The sequence below is a fragment of the Borostomias antarcticus genome, assembly GCF_949987555.1.
Source record: "Borostomias antarcticus genome assembly, chromosome: 15".
NCBI lineage: Eukaryota > Metazoa > Chordata > Actinopteri > Stomiiformes > Stomiidae > Borostomias > Borostomias antarcticus.
Genome location: NC_140248.1, coordinates 24,206,733 through 24,225,161, shown reverse-complemented (window position 1 = coordinate 24,225,161; position 18,429 = coordinate 24,206,733). Strand labels below are relative to the sequence as shown.

Here is an 18,429-nt window from a genome sequence, read left to right as displayed (position 1 = left end):
CGTCACTGTCTCTCTCCCTCTCTCTTTCCCTCTTTGTCTTTCTTTCTCTATCTCTCACTCTCTCTCCCTCTTTCTCTTCTCAATTTCACTTGTCAAACATATCTTGTTCATGAAAAGCATGTGTAGTCCGTGGAGATGTATGTGTGTGTGTAGTACCAGCTTGTGTAGTGTGTGGAGATGTATGTGTGTGTCTAGTACCAGCTTGTGTAGTGTGTGGAGATGTATGTGTGTGTCTAGTACCAGCTTGCTGTCGTATATCTACTAGAGCCGCATGAGGAGCCAGTCTATGAAAGGGTAATTATAGTCATTTTGGGGCCTAAAAACCTTCATAGGACATGCTTGTGTGTGTGTGTGTGTGTGTGTGTGTGTGTGTGTGTGTGTGTGTGTGTGTCTTTGTTCGTCATCATAAAGGGTCCCCTGGTCAAATGCTTTGTGATATTGTTTGTTTATGATATTGTTTGTTTGTGATACTGTTTCTTTGTTTGTTTGTTTGTTCTGAGAGGGAAACAATACAACTTATGATTGAAAAACAACAACAACATAAATAAAGGTTCCGCTGCCAACGAAGACCGTGCCTCTAGCATGGCGTCTGGAAGCCTGTGTGCCATGACTGCTGAGCCTCTGTTGATTCAGAGCAGCCAATAGGCTGCAGCGTAGAGGTCACCTGACACAACGCAGTTCTATGCCCATGTGGAGGCATGCTGGGATCTGTAGTTTAGAAGGCTAGATATAACAGACTTCCCCTCACGACTGGAGGAAGCACACTAAAGAACATCTGGGGAAAGAGAGTGATACTTAACCTTCTTCAGTGATGACTTAACTGTCATTTCAAATATCATTACTCAGATTAATTCTTATTCTCTCTCTCTCCCTCTATTCCTCTCTCTCTCTCTCCCCCCCTCTCTCTTCTTCTCTCTTCCTCTCTCTCTCTCTCCTCTTCTCCTCCCCAGGCTAACTGACGTCCCACTCGGTGGCTCGCTCCGTGAATGTCTGTTACCATGGCGAAGCGTGAGACGGGCAGCCCGAGTCCAGTGGTGCGTCAGATAGACAAGCAGTTCCTGGTTTGCAGCATCTGTCTGGACCGCTACCACAACCCCAAGGTCCTGCCCTGCCTGCACACCTTTTGCGAAAGGTAACCTGCTACCCTCCCTGACCATGGCCAGACTGTGACATCTGACCCCCGACTCTCTAGTCTGGAGTAACCTGACGCTCTAGATGGTTTGCTTCTCATAAACATCTGGAAACGCTAGAAACTGATTGGAAAAGGCACTTGGGCAGGCACTTTCAAAAAGACTTGACAGGTGACTGGATGAACCATGGCTGGATGAGCCTAACTTTCAAATCCAGCTGCATTTGAACATTATTTAATTTCAGGTGTATAGTCGGGACTTAAAGGAGTAGTAAAGGGAAAAATCATGTTTAGTCCTGTTTTAAGGTTACTTATGATCATATACAATGGTTCAGATCAAAACGTTGACAAAACTAGCACTTTTGAGAAAGTCTGATAATTGCTCTACCACCGTTTAGGTCATACAATGGATGTGGGTGGGCACCTTGAAAAATCATTCAAAGACAAGAAGCTCACCGAGGGGGTAATTGGTGTCCGTTGGTGTTCTGACATCAAATTCTCCGCAAAGTATGAATCCTGTAGGGTTTTATTGATCATTTTATCAAATCCATTGACTTGTATTGACGCAACCGTTGTAGATGTGTAGATCAATCCGCAGAGGGGATTCAGGAAGCGGAACTACTTACGGTAGCTATTGTTATTGTTTATGTTGCTAGGCTACCTAGTTTGTGGAAGTTTACACACGTATGTGCTGCGACTAAATAGTTCTATGCTAAATATTTAAAAAAGCCTTTCCAGATGAACTAGAATCTTACTTCATGGCGAATTATATGTCAGAAAGCCAACTAAAAACCGAGTTTAACATGTTTTTGTAATGATTTTTCACGGTGCCCACCCACATCCATTGTATGACCAAAACAGTGGTAGAGCAATTATCAGACTTTCTCAAAAGTGCTAGTTTTGTCAACGTTTTGATCTGAACCATTGTATAAGATCATAAGTAACCTTAAAACAGGGCTAAAATGATTTTTCCCTTTACTACTCCTTTAATGAAAAACTCATTTAGGTTATACATTTTGCCGTTTGTGTAATAAATGATAAAAATGACTGATATGCTACTGACAGCTTGCAAGAGTGCAGGACTCGTTAGCAATACTTGAAAATAGAAATAAGCGGTCAGTGACCCAATCAGAGGCAAAATCAGCCTCTCCGCACAGCCCACTATCTGCGCAGGCCAATCAGCATATGGTTGAAAATCCGATCGGATTCTCATTGGTGTCCGTGAATGTCATAACTTGTTCCCAGAAGTTCTGGCAAGGTTCAAATACCAGCTGCCCAGCCCTTCTGTGAAAGATAACCAGACGGTGACGGTGACTCCTCCCCCGTCTACCCTGGCATTGCGTCCATGACAGGTACCGTATGAACGGTCTCCTAGCCCCGCCCCCCCCCCCGCGCTGACAGGAACACTCCTCAGATCCGCTCATCAGAGACTCTTAAGTGCATTCCTGAGTTTGAGACGGCCGTCTGAAGGGAGACCCGCTGTTGAGAGACAGCAGCGCGAGGAGACCAGGAGAGAACTGCAGCCTTTCACGCTCTCTCTCTCTCTCTCTCTTTTTCTCTCTCCGAGAGGAGACCCACTGGCAATGGTCTCTCCAACCATGAGGGTCGGCCACTGGGTGGTGTGTGTGTTTGTGGCTGTGTGTGTATGTGTGTGGGAGTACAAGTACGTGTGTGTGTGTGTGTGTGTGTATGTGTGTGTGTGTGTGTGTGTATGTGTGTGTATGTGTGTGTGTATGTGTGTGTGTGTGTGTGTGTGTGTGTATTTGTGTGTGTGTGTGTGTGTGTGTGTATGTGTATGTGTGTGTGTGTGTGTGTGTGTGTGTGTGTGTCGAGAGGGGGTGGGTTAACAGATCCTGAGGAAGCACCCTTCCTAACGTCATGGCTGGTGTTTCCCGTGATGGTGAGCCAGCAGGGGGGGGGGGGGGCGGTCCCAGAGAGGCCCCCCCTGCTGTGTCTGCCCTGGGGCCCCTGTCTGAGCCACACACCCAGGGTGGCCCCGGCTTTCCAAGGCCCCAGACGGTGGCGCTGGGCTGGATAGATACGCTGTAGCCCGCAGGCTGTGGTGACCGTCGTAAGGAGAGCATCATACGCGCTGATGCCCCCCGTGGCTGCCGGCGTTTCTGCCTGTAGTATTTGTTTTTTTGCTTTTTACTCCAAGTCTCTCTTTCTCTCCTTCCTCCGTCTGTTCCCCTTTTCTGTCTCTCTCTCTCTCTCTTTCTGGCTTCCGGCTTCTTTGCTTCTATGTCATCTCTCTCTCCCTCTCTGTCTCTCTCTGTTCCCCTCTCTCTCTGTCTCTCTCCCTCTCTGTCTCTCTCTCTCCCTCTCTGTCTCTCTCTCTCTCTCCCTCTCTGTCTCTCTCTGTTCCCCTCTCTCTCTCTCTCTCTCTCCCTCTCTGTCTCTCTCTGTTCCCCTCTCTCTCTCTCTCTCTCTCTCTCTGTCTCTCTCCCTCTCTTTGTCACAGTCCCTCCCTATGCTATAATGTCTCTGCCTCTATCAAAGCCAGAATGCCTTATCCTGCGGCTCTGTGTGTGTGTGTGTGTGTGTGTGTGTGTGTGTGTGTGTGTGTGTGTGTGTGTGTGTGTGTGTGTGTGTGTGTGTGTGTGTGTGTGTGTGTGTGCGGTGTTTAAGGGCTGTCTATCAATTAGGATGGCATCCTAAACGTCCCCCTCGAAACTTTGAAAAACAAGCGAAACACTCCATGATTCAGCTGTTATGAGCACACAAGTCACTAAAAAAGCGATGAGTCCATGGTGTCTCTGACCATGTGGTCCCAGTATACAGCTGTCTCAGGAACAGGGTTGAGATGATTCATCTCTCTCTCTCTCTCTCTCTCTGCTCTCTCCTCCCCCAGCTGTCTGCACAACTTCCCCAGTCTCTGACATGGTCCTGTCTCTCTCTCCTCCCCTGTCTCTCTCTCACTGATGCTGCCCCGTCTCTCTCTCTCTCTCCTCCCCTGTCTCTCTATCACTGATGCTGCCCTGTCTCTCTCTCTCTCCTCCCCTGTCTCTCTCACTGATGCTGTCCTGTCTCTCTCTCCTCCCCTGTCTCTCTCTCTAATGCTGTCCTGTCTCTCTCTCTGAAGCTGTCCTGTCTCTCTCTCTCTCTCTGAAGCTCTCCTGTCTCTCTCTCTCTCTCTGACACTGTCCTGTCTCTCTCTCTGAAGCTGTCCTGTCTCTCTCTCTCTGACACTGTCCTGTCTCTCTCTCTGAAGCTGTCCTGTCTCTCTCTCTCTCTCTGACACTGTCCTGTCCCTCTCTCTGATGCCGTCCTCTCTCTCTGATGCTCTCCTGTCTCTCTCTCTGACGCTGTCCTGTCTCTCTGATGCTCTCCTGTCTCTCCCTTCTCCCCCTGCTGTCTCTGACACTGTCCTGTCTCTCTCTCTGATGCTGTCCTGTCTCTCTCTCTGACACTGTCCTGTCTCTCTCTCTGACACTGTCCTGTCTCTCTCTCTGACACTGTCCTGTCTCTCTCTCTGACACTGTCCTCTCTCTCTCTCTGACACTGTCCTGTCTCTCTCTCTGGCACTGTCCTGTCTCTCTCTCTGACACTGTCCTGTCTCTCTCTCTCTGACACTGTCCTCTCTCTCTCTCTGACACTGTCCTGTCTCTCTCTCCCACGCTGTCCTGTCTCTCTGATGCTGTCCTATTTCTTTCTCTCTCCTCCCCCTCCACAGTCTCTGATGCTGTCCTCTCTCTCTGACACTCTCCGGTCTCTCTCTCTCTCTCTCTCTGACACTCTCTGCTCTCTCTCTCTGATGCTGTCCTCTCTCTCTCTCTCTCTGACACTCTCCGCTCTCTCTCTGATGCTGTCCTCTCTCTCTCTCTCTCTGACACTCTCCGTTCTCTCTCTCCTCCCCCAGCTGTCTGCAGAACTACATCCCTCCAGAGTCTCTGACCCTGTCGTGTCCTGTGTGTCGCCAGACGTCCATCCTGCCAGAGAAAGGCGTGTCCGCCCTGCAGAACAACTTCTTCATCACCAACCTCATGGAGGTCTGTCTCTCACCGGCGCTAATAACAAACTATCTATTCAACCGTTATTTATACAGGTCTGTCTCATCTCTCTATCTTGCCTGAAAACAGCAGTGTTACTATAAATGGTAAATGGACGGCACTTATATAGCACTTTTCCACCTTAGCGGCACTCAAAGCGTTTTACAATGGCCTCTCATTCACCCATTCACACACCAATGGCGGTAGCTGCCATGCAAGGCGCTAACCTGCTCATTGGGAGCAATTTGGGGTTATGTGTCTTGCTCAAGGACATTTCGACATGTGGGCAGTCGGAGCTGGGATTCGAACCACTGACCCTTCGATCACTGAACGACCTGCTCTACCAACTGAGCTACAGCCGCCCCTATAAAAGTTGCATAATGCTTGAGTGCGTAGCAATAACTACTTGAAGGAACACAGAACCATTTGATTACGGTCCTTTACTAATCTCTTGAAAGTGTTCTTGAAAGCTCTTTAAACAGTGCTGGCCTGTGTGTGACCAGGTCTTGCAGCGGGATCCTGAGTGTTCTCGTCCCGAGGCCTGCAGCGTCCTGGAGTCGGTCAGCGCTGCAGCTGCGGGGAAGCCCCTCTGCTGCCCCAACCACGAGGGCAAGGTAGTTACCCCCCCCCCCCGTCTACCCCTACTGCCCCTCTGCTGCCCCAACCACGAGGGCAAGGTAGTTACCCCCCGTCTCCTCCTACTGCCCCAACCACGAGGGAAAGGTAGTTACCCCCTGTCTCCTCCTACTGCCCCAAACACGAGGGCAAGGTAGTTTCCCCCTGTCTCCTACTACTGCCCCAACCACGAGGGCAAGGTAGTTACCCCCCGTCTCCTCCTACTGCCCCAAACACGAGGGCAAGGTAGTTACCCCCCGTCTCCTCCTACTGCCCCAACCACGAGGGCAAGGTAGTTACCCCCCCCCCGTCTACCCCTACTGCCCCTCTGCTCCCCCAACCACAAGAGCAAGGTAGGATTCTGTTACCCCCACCCTATACTGCCCGTCTGGGAACAATCCCAAGGCATTTCGACAGACGCTGTGTTAAGTAAGTAAGTAAGTCAAATCTTATTTATATAGCACCCTTCGTAGCACGAGTGCACAGAGTGCTTTACAGTGGGGACATTAAAAACATAGTCCAATCAGATACATACAAGTGCACTGAATACATTCAAGAGAAAGAGTGCACGTAAACATAGTGACATAAAAGAGGTGTGTCAGGGGAAAACAGGCAAAGGTGTTGCCTCCACAACCCCCTGGATGACCGCGCTCTGTGTGCCTCTGCCGCCCCCTGCAGGTGATGGAGTTCTACTGCGAGTCGTGTGAGACTGCCATGTGTCTGGACTGCACCGAGGCTGAGCATGGCGAGCACGTCACTGTGCCACTCCGGGACGTCCTGGAGCAACACAAGGCCGCGCTCAAGGCCCAACTGGATGCCATACGCAACAGGTGGTACACATACTAGCATACTAAAATACTACTGTAGCATACTTACTGTAGGCCTACATACAAGCATACTAGCATTCTAAAATACAACTGTGGTATACTAGCATACTGACATACAAGCATACTAGCATTCTAAAATACTGCTGTGGTATACTAGCATACTTAGATACAAGAATACTGGCATGCTAGCATACTAAAACACAACTGTGGTATACTAGCATACTTACATACAAGCATACTAGCATTCTAAAATACTGCTGTGGTATACTAGCATACTTAGATACAAGCATACTGGCATGCTAGCATACTAAAATACAACTGTGGTATACTAGTATACTTTCATACAAGCATACTAGCAGTCTAAAATACTGTAGCATACTAGCATAGCTACATAGAAACATGATAGCATACTAAAATACTACCATACTTGCTTATTATTAGTCAGTTAAGGGCTGACTAGTGGAACTAATCTATCCATGCTTCCTGCAGTGTGTTGGGGATAGTGTGCTCGTATGCACATTCCTCAGTTAGGTAATAACATGTAAGACTATATAGACTAACATACTAGACTATAAACTAATGACATCAATCCTGGATTGTGTCACAATAAAGAATGTTGTTACATGCACCACTCTTCTGTTTAGAAAGTATGAGAGAAGGCACAGAGAGCTTGTGTCACCTCCATTTGAGATCAGATAACAACAATGATGTAGAGGTGTAGTAAGTAAGTAAGTAAGTAAGTAAGCTTTATTTCTATAGCGCTTTTCACAGCACGGATGCACAGAGTGCTTTATAGTAATAAATTAAAATCAAAGGCAATACAACACGAGACTAAATTAAAACGACACAGAACAGAAAAAACAACATTGCGAGCAGCAAGGCGTTATAGATGGCCGAAGGCCTGCCTGAACATGTGTGTCTTAAGAAGTTTTTTGAACATGAGTCCAGTGGATGGCTCTCTCAGGGCCTGGGGAAGAGATAGGTCTGTCTATGCAAGACTAGATAACAACTGTCTCCTCCATTTGATATGACATCTCTTCCTGTCCCAGGCTGCCCCAGCTGACGGCGGCCATCGAGCTGGTGACGGAGATCTCCCGCCAGCTGACGGAGAGGAAGAACGAAGCGGTGGCCGAGATCACGGGCACCTTCGAGGAGCTTGAGCGGGCCCTGCACCAGCGCAAGACCGCCCTGGTCACCGACCTGGAGAACATATGCAGCACCAAGCAGAAGGTTAGACACGCCCCTCTAACCCTGGCATAAGAAAGGAACTGGACACACCCCAGACACTAAAAACCTCTCCTCCTCCTATCCCATCTCTTCTCCTCTCCAATCCTCTTCCCTCTCCTCTCCCCCTCCTCTTCTCTCTCCTCTATTCTCTCTTCTCCTCTCTCTCCCCTCCTGGCCCCTCCTCTCTCCTGTCCCCTCATGTCCTCTCCTCTTTCCTCTCTCCTGTCCCCTCATGTCCTCTCCTCTTTCCTCTCTCCTGTCCTCTCATGTCCTCTCCTCTTTCATCTCTCCTGTCCCCTCATGTCCTCTCCTCTTTCCTCTCTCCTGTCCTCTCCTCTCTCTAGGTGCTGCAGGCTCAGATGTCCTCTCTTCTCCAGGGAAAGGAACACATCCAGAGCAGCTGTAGTTTCACAGAGCAGGCCCTGAGCCATGGGAGCGCAACTGAGGTTGGTACTGTCATTGTAAGAGGCCATTGTAAAGCGCTTTGAGTGCTGCTAAGGTGGAAAAGCGCTATATAAGTGCAGTCCATTTACCATTTACCATTACCAATCACACAGCTGTAGTTTTACACTGAGGTTGAAACTATGAACTCTGACCAGCTGTTGCATATCAACAGAGCTGCAGTTACCGGTTGGATAATGCTGTTGTTGTTGTTGTTGTTGTTGAGCGTCTCCCATGTACTGTCAGAAGCCACAAGTGTGACATGGCGTATCTGACGCTTCCTTGTTTGTTTGTGTTGTTTGTTTGTGTTGTTGTCCAGGTGCTGCTGGTCCAGAAGCAGATGAGCGAGCGCGTGGCAGCCCTGGCCCGCCACGACTTCCCAGAGAGACCACACCAGAACGCACACCTGGACTGCCAGGTAAGAGCTTGACTTCACCGGGTCCGCTAGCGTCAGCGTCAACCATCAACAAGCAGACGGCAAAGAAATGAATCCATTGTAATTAATGAGAGCGTGTCCACTGCAGCCGTTGCGTTCGATGCCTGCGTCTGACATAAGAGAGTCGCCAAGGTTCATTTCTTGATTTTTGACAGACACTGACAGTTGATGCTGAGTGGAGCCGAGGGGTTAGAGACGCCACACAACACGGCTCGACGCCTTCAATCCAGCTATTTATGTTCTTTCGGCGGAGCGGTTGCTAGGTTTCAGGTAGTCTGGGAGAATCTCCATTCCCCACTGATTGGTTGACCACATGAATCGGCGCCCCTGATTGGGCAGTAATAAACAAATGACAAGGCTTACCACCAAAACCTACATCCGTTGAGTCAGACTATGGGGACAGTCCCAGAAAAACGGTTTGTCTGCCAACCTGTCCCTTTGGCTAAACACTGGTTTACATCAATTGCCATTGTTTTTTTTCTTTCACCGACACAGACCGAAATGCATTCAATTCAGATAGTGCTTTATTGACATAGGAAACATAACACCGTCTAACATCTTTCATCTTTCTACAAATGGATTTCATTAAGTACGCTACTGACAGCCAACGCTATCTCCTCCCAAGGAACTCTAACATTTCATTTGGGCCTAATTTATTTTGGTTTATTTGGTAATTTGCGCTCTTGACTGACTATGACTGTATCCATCCATTCTCACACCTAGCCCGTTTTTTTTCTATATTGTGGCAAATTGCCTATTGCGTTTGCCTATTGGCTTTGACGATAGTGTTTGTCCGACTGCGTGAGCATCGGGTGCAGAGGGGTCTGGGTGAGGGTCAAGGGTCAGGTCTGTGTGTGACCTCTAACCTCTTCAGGTGGAGACCGAGGGCCTACGCCGCTCCATCCAGAACCTGGGGGTGCTCATCACCACGGCGGCGGTAGGCCACACCTCCGTCGCCACGGGAGAGGGCCTACGCCACGCAGCGACGGGACAGCACCACAGCATCACCGTGACAACCAAGGACAAGGTTACTCATTTCATTTCGGATGACTGGACGGCCTTTTCTCCCGTTCACTGTCCCGCTCTGTTATAATACGCCGACATCGACACGGCTGTAAATGTTGCTTTTCAAATCCCTCATTAATTCGATGGATGCATATCTTCTACCCACTAAGGACGGCGAGCTGGTGAAGTCGGGCAACGCGGCGCTCAAGGCCGAGATCACGGCGGCGGACGGGACCGTGGCGGCCGAGCCAGATGTGACGGACAACAAGAACGGCACGTACGAGGTGGGCTACGCGCTGCGCTCGGAAGGCGAGTACTCCTTCGCGCTGTCGCTGTACGGACAGGCGGTGCGCGGCAGCCCCTTCCGGCTGCGGGCGGTCAAGCCCTCGGACGTGCCCCAGTCCCCGGACGACGTCAAGCGCCGGGTCAAGTCGCCCAGCGGCACCGGGGGCCACGTGCGGCAGAAGGCGGTGCGCCGGCCCTCGAGCATGTACAGCACCACCAAGAGGAAGGAGAACCCCATCGAAGACGAGCTCATCTACAGAGTGGGTAAGACGTCGCCACTGCCAGCCTGTACCAGCCCAGCCTGGGACCAGACATTTCAATCCAAAGACAATGGCTTCTGTAGTTGTAGGCTTCTGTGTTACTTGAGAGAAGGGCGATTAGTAGTAATTGGTAGTATTACTAACAAAGTAGCCTACTACGATTACATTGTTTCACTTCGCTCCATGTTGTCAACATTGTCTATGGTTAACATGGCTATGACATTAGATTCAGACGGATATGTTGGTCTCTAGTGATTGGTTAGGGGAAATTGAATCTCCCTCCTCCATGGACAACGGTTACAGTGGAAGCAACGTCAGACTGAAGATCTCAATGGAGTGTAACAAGTGGACATTCTGTCTGATATCCGGCTAGTGCCAACCTGCTGCATGGTGCCACCAACTGTCCACTGTCAGGTCATCTACAGTGCATGAGATATCAAAGACATGACTTGCATGAGTGTGTACTCTGTGTGTGTGTGTGTGTGTGTGTGTGTGTGTGTGTGTGTGTGTGTGTGTGTGTGTGTGTGTGTGTGTGTGTGTGTGTGTGTGTTTCCCTGCCTTGTAGGCTCTCGAGGGAGAGAGAAGGGGGAGTTCACCAACCTTCAGGGCATCTCGGCGTCCAGCAACGGCAGAGTGGTGGTGGCCGACAGCAACAACCAGTGTATCCAGGTGAGACAGAGCTCCTCAGATTCACATCAGATTCACATTCTTTATACATGACACAGACATACACCAGCCCACTTCCGGCTTTAGGCCTGGGCCATAGCAAACACACACCAGTATTTGCCATGTCTCTCCTATGATGCTTTTTTAGCCTCTCTTAAACTGAAATGTAATTTAATGTAATGTATTGCTTTATAAATGTTCTTAGCCGGTAGACAAACATACTCCTGGAGCTTGCTCGATCGCCTTGTTGAGAGGGGTCAGGGAAGAATTTTTACAGCTCAACTTATCTGGCCCCCGGGTGATTACTGTTTTTTTGCTTCCCTCTGGAATATGTAGAGAGTGGGTCGTATGCCCACCTCCCTTGTTCTCTGTAAAGCGCATTGTGTTGCCTCTGGGTATGAAATGCGCTACACAAATAAAGCTTTGATTGATTGATTTATCCGTCACATGCAAACATGTACAGTGTACAATCACAGTGAAATGTTACTGCCGGGTACTGACAGATACACAATTTAAAAATGACAGTAAAATAAACATCTATACAATATAAAGATAAGGTACCGGTGTGGATGAATTATCTACATGCTATAAATATGCTCCTGAGACTGCTCTGACCCCTTGTGGTGACATAGACATATACATGTACAACAGAGTCTTGTCACTCCTTCTGGAATCAAAATGACAACATCTGGAATGTTCCAGGTGTTATTCACTTTCATACCAAGCTGCCACAGAGGTGCACAAGTGTGACAGGTTTGTCATAACATTGCTGATACATATCTTATGAAACAGAACAGAAAAATGAGAGGCATCAGCTCTCTATTACATTACAGTCATGTGGCAGATGCTTTTATGCAAAGCGACATACAATAATTGCATTTAACGTAGGAAAAGTCAGTGTACTACTCGCCAGAACTCACAAGTGCATCTCCTTTCTAAACAAGAGTGACTAAGAGCATAATCTATTGAGCCAACGTGCAAGAGTAGCAAAATATAAATACAATAGGTCCTTAAAAGGGAGGATCCTGGTAGTAGGCCTACTTCTTGAACAGATGAATGTGAATTTTGAGCCTGCAGCGAAAGATGGTCAGTGACTTTGCTGTCCTGACGACAGTGGGCAGTTCATTCCACCACTGTGGGGCCAGGACAGAGAGCCGTGACCGCGTCGATCGACCACAGGGACCTCGGAGTGATATATATAGGCTACGTATATACACGTATACTACGAGTATACACGTATACTACACCCCGCCTCCTCTGCAGGTGTTCTCCAATGACGGACAGTTCAAGATGCGCTTTGGGGTCAGGGGTCGCACACCGGGCCAGCTGCAGAGGCCCACGGGCGTTACCGTGGATATGAATGGCGACATCATTGTGGCCGACTACGACAACCGATGGGTCAGCATCTTCTCCTCTGACGGGAAGTTCAAGGTGAGACTGTAGGAGAGACTCTAGCCTGAATGGCAGACTCATGAGTTTTTACGCTGATACACTACTATGCTAGCAACATTACTGATACACTACTACGCTAGCTACATTACTGATACATTACTACGCTAACTACATTACTGATACACTACTACACTAACTACATTACTGATACATTACTACGCTAACTACATTACTGATACACTACTACACTAACTACATTACTGATACATTACTACACTAGCTACATTACTGATACACTACTACGCTAGCTACATTACTACTACCCTAGCTAGCGTATGGGTATCTATTAACGCCCACCCTCAAATGTGCATCTAACGTTCTATTAATACATCCATGATCTAACACCACAAGCACTGCGATAAGACTCATTTATTCCTGTACTAGCCACATTTTAAACTGCAACGGAAAAGTTACCGACTCAACAATAATAACATATCACAGTCATACGTCCATATTTTCAGCTTTTTATGTGCATATTAATTGGAGCCAATAAAAACGACCTCAAATCATCACTGTTAATTTTCACCCTGAAAATGTTGCTTAGCAATGCTGCATCATTGTGTTAGCTCCATTTATTAATGTCTATGACTGTAACCGTTACTGCACATTTGTGGGAGGATTTGAAAACTGGAATTGTTTAGAGGACATTTTGAGCTACAAAGCTACATTGTACACCAAATGTTGTCTGCTTTTATTACTTTTATGTGTTTAGTAAAAAATTCTGACGCTGTTGCCTCAGAGATGGCGTTAACCCATTCAAGCCCAATTTTTTTTTCAAAGTTTTCATGCATATAATCATCTCAATTGAGTAACATACAATCATGTATTGCATTTATTTTCTTCATTTTGTACTTTGCTTTGAAGAAAATAGCATTTGAATGACTGGCAACTATAGTTTCCGGTGGGCACATACCTTGTATCAAGATGTATCCAACTAAACCCATAGATAGTGTCTGTGTGTGCCATTGTATCTCCTCAGTTTGGTTTGGCCAATTTATGTGAAACTGCACATGAATATCGACTATTGGCCCAGGCAGGGAGTGACAAGGTCTGCCAATGATCATAGGGTCGTCGGTTCAAATCCTGGTTCCTCCTCCTGACTACATGTTGAAGTAATGGTCAAATCAAATCATGTAGTGTAATTCCCAAAAGTATTTTTCTGCGGAGTTCTCTTTATTTGATAAACAATCTTAACACTGAAGATACATGTCAGAACAAGTCTGTGTGAAATAAAAACGATGGTCTACGGCCTAAAATTGAAGTTTAAAACACTTTGTCAATCCAAAACCAACAAAAGTTGGTGACATCAAGGTACCTATTGCAGCTGATTTTGCAGATGTAATATATATATATATATATATATATATATATATATTAAAAACCTCTAATTATTTTGTTGAAAAAGTTATTTTAAAAGTCCTGAAAAAGTTACAATTTCTATGCCATGGAAAAAAATACAAAGTGCATGTAAAATAGATTTAAAAAAAATAGAAGTTAAAAACATTAAAATAATATAATATTCCAGTTCATCAGTTAGACAAGACTGTGGAGTTTTGTTGAATGATGAAATAAATTAACAACATACATGATTATTCATTGATACCTGACTTTTATGTAGGCCTATGTTATTATATCTTCTCAGGAGGGAGGGGCAGGAAGTCGACAACGTCATGTCACAGGAAGCACTTGGAAACTTTTTTTTTCTTAAAACCTTTGTCTAAGTTGTCTACTATCATGTCATTGACAAAAAACACATGAATAACATTTCGTTTTTTTTTGTGAGTAGAAAATGGTCGGCTTAAATGGGTTAATGGGTAAATAGTATGTTGATTTTATGCGCTCCACATAACGATGCTACTAGGCCTACATATAATCCTGCATTGAAACATTAACTTAATGTTACATCAAGTTAACAAGCGGAAGACGTATTTTGGACCGTGTACTGCTAGAAGTTTGCTGTTTGTATTCTATCGACAAACTGAAAGATCTTAAGCATCTGTTTGAAATACTTGGCTCTGCTGCTACGACCTGCCACTCTTTCAACTTTGACCCCTAGACCCGCCCTCACTAAACCAGGTGGGGCAGTGAAGTGGCACAATGTGGGAGAGACTGACTGTAGAAGAGATTGACTCAAGCAGTTCACCCTTCTGTGTTTCTCCCTCTAAAAGATCACCTTTACCTTCTAACACAGATTTGAGATTGCCTCCTCCTCCCCATTTCACAAGTGGTTTCATGTAGTGTGACTGCTTTCTCTCCATCCCAGAATAAGATCGGAGCTGGTCGCCTGATGGGTCCTAAAGGTGTGGCCGTGGACCGGAATGGTCACATCATCGCCGTGGACAACAAGGCCTGCTGTGTGTTCATCTTCCAGTCCAATGGGAAGCTGGTGACCAAATTTGGAGCCAGGGGCACAGCCGACAGACAGTTTGCAGGTAAGGGGAGGGGCTCGGATCTCTGGCTCCCAGAGGGAAGCACACCTGCCTCTAGACCAGACTGCCTCCTCTCTCTCTTCTCTTGGTTTCTGGTCCCTAATCTCTGACTCCACCTTGTTTTTTTCTTTCTGTTTCCCCCCCATTTCTGTTTTTAGAAAAAAGTGGTGCAAACTTAAATAGATCTGGCTGTGTGTTCAGTAAGTATTAGTGTGACCCTTCCCTGTCTAACCAGCATCCATCCTCTGTGCCCTTCAAATGAGAATGGACAGCTTGGAAGATTGCGCCGTGACTGATATACAGTACATATACGCATCAGAGATTCATGCATATGCCATTGTAATTGTAATGCATTGCAATGATTGCGACAAAAGCAATTGCCATATGTAACATATTGCATTCTTGTCTGAAATAAATTTAAAGCAAATTTCAAAACTAACCATATTCAATTGTAACAATGTTACCCATGTGGTATGATGGTCCATCAGTCCAACTTAGTTGAATTTAGTGATTTTTGTTGTTGTATTGTATTGTATTGTATTGTATTGTATGTATTGTACCAACTATGAGATCTGTGGTCTACTCAGAAATGTTTACGACTTTGATAAGTCATGGCCATCGTCCTCTCATAGCTCTCTCTCTCTCTCTCTCTCTCTCTCTTTCTCTCTCTCTCTCTCACTGTCTCTTTCTCTCTGTCTCTTTCTAACCCCTTGGCTCCACTGCAGCCGTCAGTGTCAAACATCAACCACGTTAAGGGAATTAATCCATTGTAATTAATGACCAGCTCCACTCCAGCAGTGGCGTCATGTTCGATGTTAGAGAATTGCCGAGGTTCATTTCTTGATTTTTGATGGTAGAATGTTGACGGTGTGGAATGGTGCTGATGGCCACAATGGAGCCAAACCGTAACTCTGCTTTCTCTCTCTCTCTCTCTCTCTCTCTCTCTCTCTCTCTCTCTCTCTCTACCTCTCTCTAATTCTGCTCTTGTCTCTCTCTCTTATCTCCGCCTCCTTATCTCTCTGCCCCCAGGTCCACACTTTGTTGCAGTGAACAACAAGAATGAAATTGTTGTGACAGATTTCCACAATCACTCTGTGAAGGTAAGAGAAGAATGATGTTTTGTCGCCTGCTCAAGCATGTTGTCTCACACACAGCTGTACCCAGAGTTAAACTATAACATTGATGTGTGAGTAACTTCAAACTCAGTATGTTGGCCCGGAGTCAAACTGGTATGTGAGTTTACATTTACATGCAATAATCCTTGCATCACTCTAACGCAAAAGCATTTGAAATATGTTGCCTTACTTGAATAATGGAGTTGATAATAGGATTACGTTTTGAATACGGGGTTAAAACCGCATTGGCAAACCCTGATGTGTGCTGTATAGTATATAGTGCTTAACAACCTTCAGAGCTGAGCTGCGTCTACTTCCTGTTCCCAGGTGTACAGTGCAGACGGGGAGTTCCTGTTTAAGTTTGGATCTCACGGGGAGGGCAACGGCCAGTTCAACGCTCCCACCGGTGTGGCCGTGGATGCCAACGGGAACATCATTGTAGCCGACTGGGGCAACAGCAGGATCCAGGTGAGGCTCCGGGCTGAGGCTGGCTTTACACAGCCGACACGGAGGAACGCTCCAGCACGCCGTTTATACAGCCGCCCGTAACAGGTTGAAATAACAACACTGACATTTGAGACGGAGAAGCTGAGAATGTTTTGCTGGTAGGCGCCTGACAGGTCTGTGTGTGGTGTGCGTGTGTGTCCGTGTGTTTTGTTACTGTCAGGTGTTTGACAGCGCAGGCTCCTTCCTGTCCTACATCAACACGTCTGCGGACCCCCTGTACGGGCCCCAGGGCCTGGCCCTCACCTCAGACGGGCACGTGGCTGTGGCGGACTCTGGCAACCACTGTTTCAAGGTCTACCGCTACCTGCAGTAGAGGGGAGGGCAGCCCCCGGGCACGGCATAGCCAGCCAGACACCCCCACAGGCCGGCACAAAAGGGTCCCCCCAACATCCTGACTGGCTCCCCGTCTTTCTACGCCGTGCCGTCTGCCAAGCCTTCCACAGAAAACTCTAGACAGAGAAAACCAACAACTCCTTGGGAGTGAAAGGCACTTTTGGTTGAAAGATGATGTGTGTGTTTTTTTTGTATCAACCACATTATTAACTGATTTTTTATCAAGGATAACTATGTTGTCTTTATACCCAAAGGCAACCTTGTAACGAAGCACAGATTCAGTTGGCTCCTGCCTCCACAATTTATGGATGATTTTTTTTTTACCAGAGAGAGAGAGACAACACCCATGGTCCCATGGAATATGGTGTCCAGCTCCCTCTATTATTCAAATCTTGTGTGATCCAGACCTGGGTCCAATTACTGTTTGAAATATTTTCAATCCCATCAGTGTTTGCTTGAGTCTGCTTGCAGTGGGGTTTTCACAGAAAAGTACATGAATGTATTTCAGATTGTATTTGGCCCCAGGTCTGTCAGATCCCTCTGATCCTTGCGCTTTAGTATTGTTGTGTATTTATATACAGTAACTCCAGTATGCCCATATATACAGTAGCTGTACATACCTTTATGCATATTTTGTGTAACTATATGGATATATTATGTACCTGTATATGTTATACTAAAGATTTCAGATCCAGCAAAGCTTTACTTTCAGCGCGACGATGGCATTGTTGCTATACTGATAATATGATCTACAGCTTCAAATGATACCCTATGAATCGCAAACTTCAATAGCACAACATTATAAACATGTTGTTTCTTGTAGTATCATTTCAAATAACTTAAACCAAGAAAAGACTTGATTCATTTTCTATTTTTCATTTTCTACCTGATTTTATCTTCTACAAATTATTTTTCTAAGTTGGTGTGTTTGAATTGTCTCTGCTCTTTGCCAAACTCCATACATGCCTTGAAATATTTGTAGCACATGAAACTATATCTTTAGGCTCCATTTGTAGAGGTAACATTCAGATATCATTTTGCCAATGTTGTTTCTTTTTAATTCTAAGTTGTTGTTGTTGTTGTTGAACATAAACACAAAGATCATTATGTCATGATGTCCTTTACAAGAGTAATATATGTGTGTACATAGATAGTTGTCATATACTCTATATCATATTCTAAAATATTATCTAAACGTGAACTGAATATTGCTTTCATAGTTCTAGCTGACAAAAGCACTTTGACATGGAGAGAGAGATGGTGTACCGTGATATCTTGTACAACCTTGGGAATGGCGGCACTACAATAAGCAATGTTTTCAGAAATGTGACGTTCCCCCTTGTTAAAGATGTGCACCCCCTCTGTCTGTCTTTAAATGTTAATGAGTGCGGCCATTCCTGTGGTTTCATGTCACGGTTTGCTCTTGATATGTTTTCATATGGCAGAGCACCCAACCAGAGGGCCTCATGAAGAAGAGCACCTGTTACACTGTACATTTACTACCATGGCTATATATATATATATATATATATATATATATATATATATATATATATATATAAATATATATACATTGTAGACTGAATACTTAGCATTGCAGCCACTGTAGGGTGTAGTCCAAAATCACTATGGGAAAAATTTGATGTTTTGTTCTAAAAGTTACAATACATCACTGAATATGAGTTTGGTGAATTTCGAAGCCCTGTTTCTGAG

At 46.1% G+C, this 18,429-nt stretch overlaps 1 protein-coding gene across 1 annotated transcript; it reads left to right on the top strand.

The window, feature by feature from the left end:
* Positions 1-986: 986 nt before the first annotated feature.
* LOC311319026 (tripartite motif-containing protein 2-like) lies at positions 987-16,696 on the top strand (the record flags this gene model as incomplete). Its single annotated transcript, XM_084450465.1, has 15 exons — positions 987-1,132; positions 4,989-5,118; positions 5,622-5,732; positions 6,412-6,563; positions 7,610-7,790; positions 8,132-8,233; positions 8,548-8,646; positions 9,539-9,691; positions 9,840-10,218; positions 10,780-10,883; positions 12,144-12,311; positions 14,596-14,764; positions 15,791-15,861; positions 16,204-16,344; positions 16,544-16,696. The coding sequence occupies 15 exons, from the start codon at positions 987-989 to the stop codon at positions 16,694-16,696; spliced, it is 2,259 nt and encodes a 752-aa protein (XP_084306591.1).
* Positions 16,697-18,429: the final 1,733 nt, after the last annotated feature.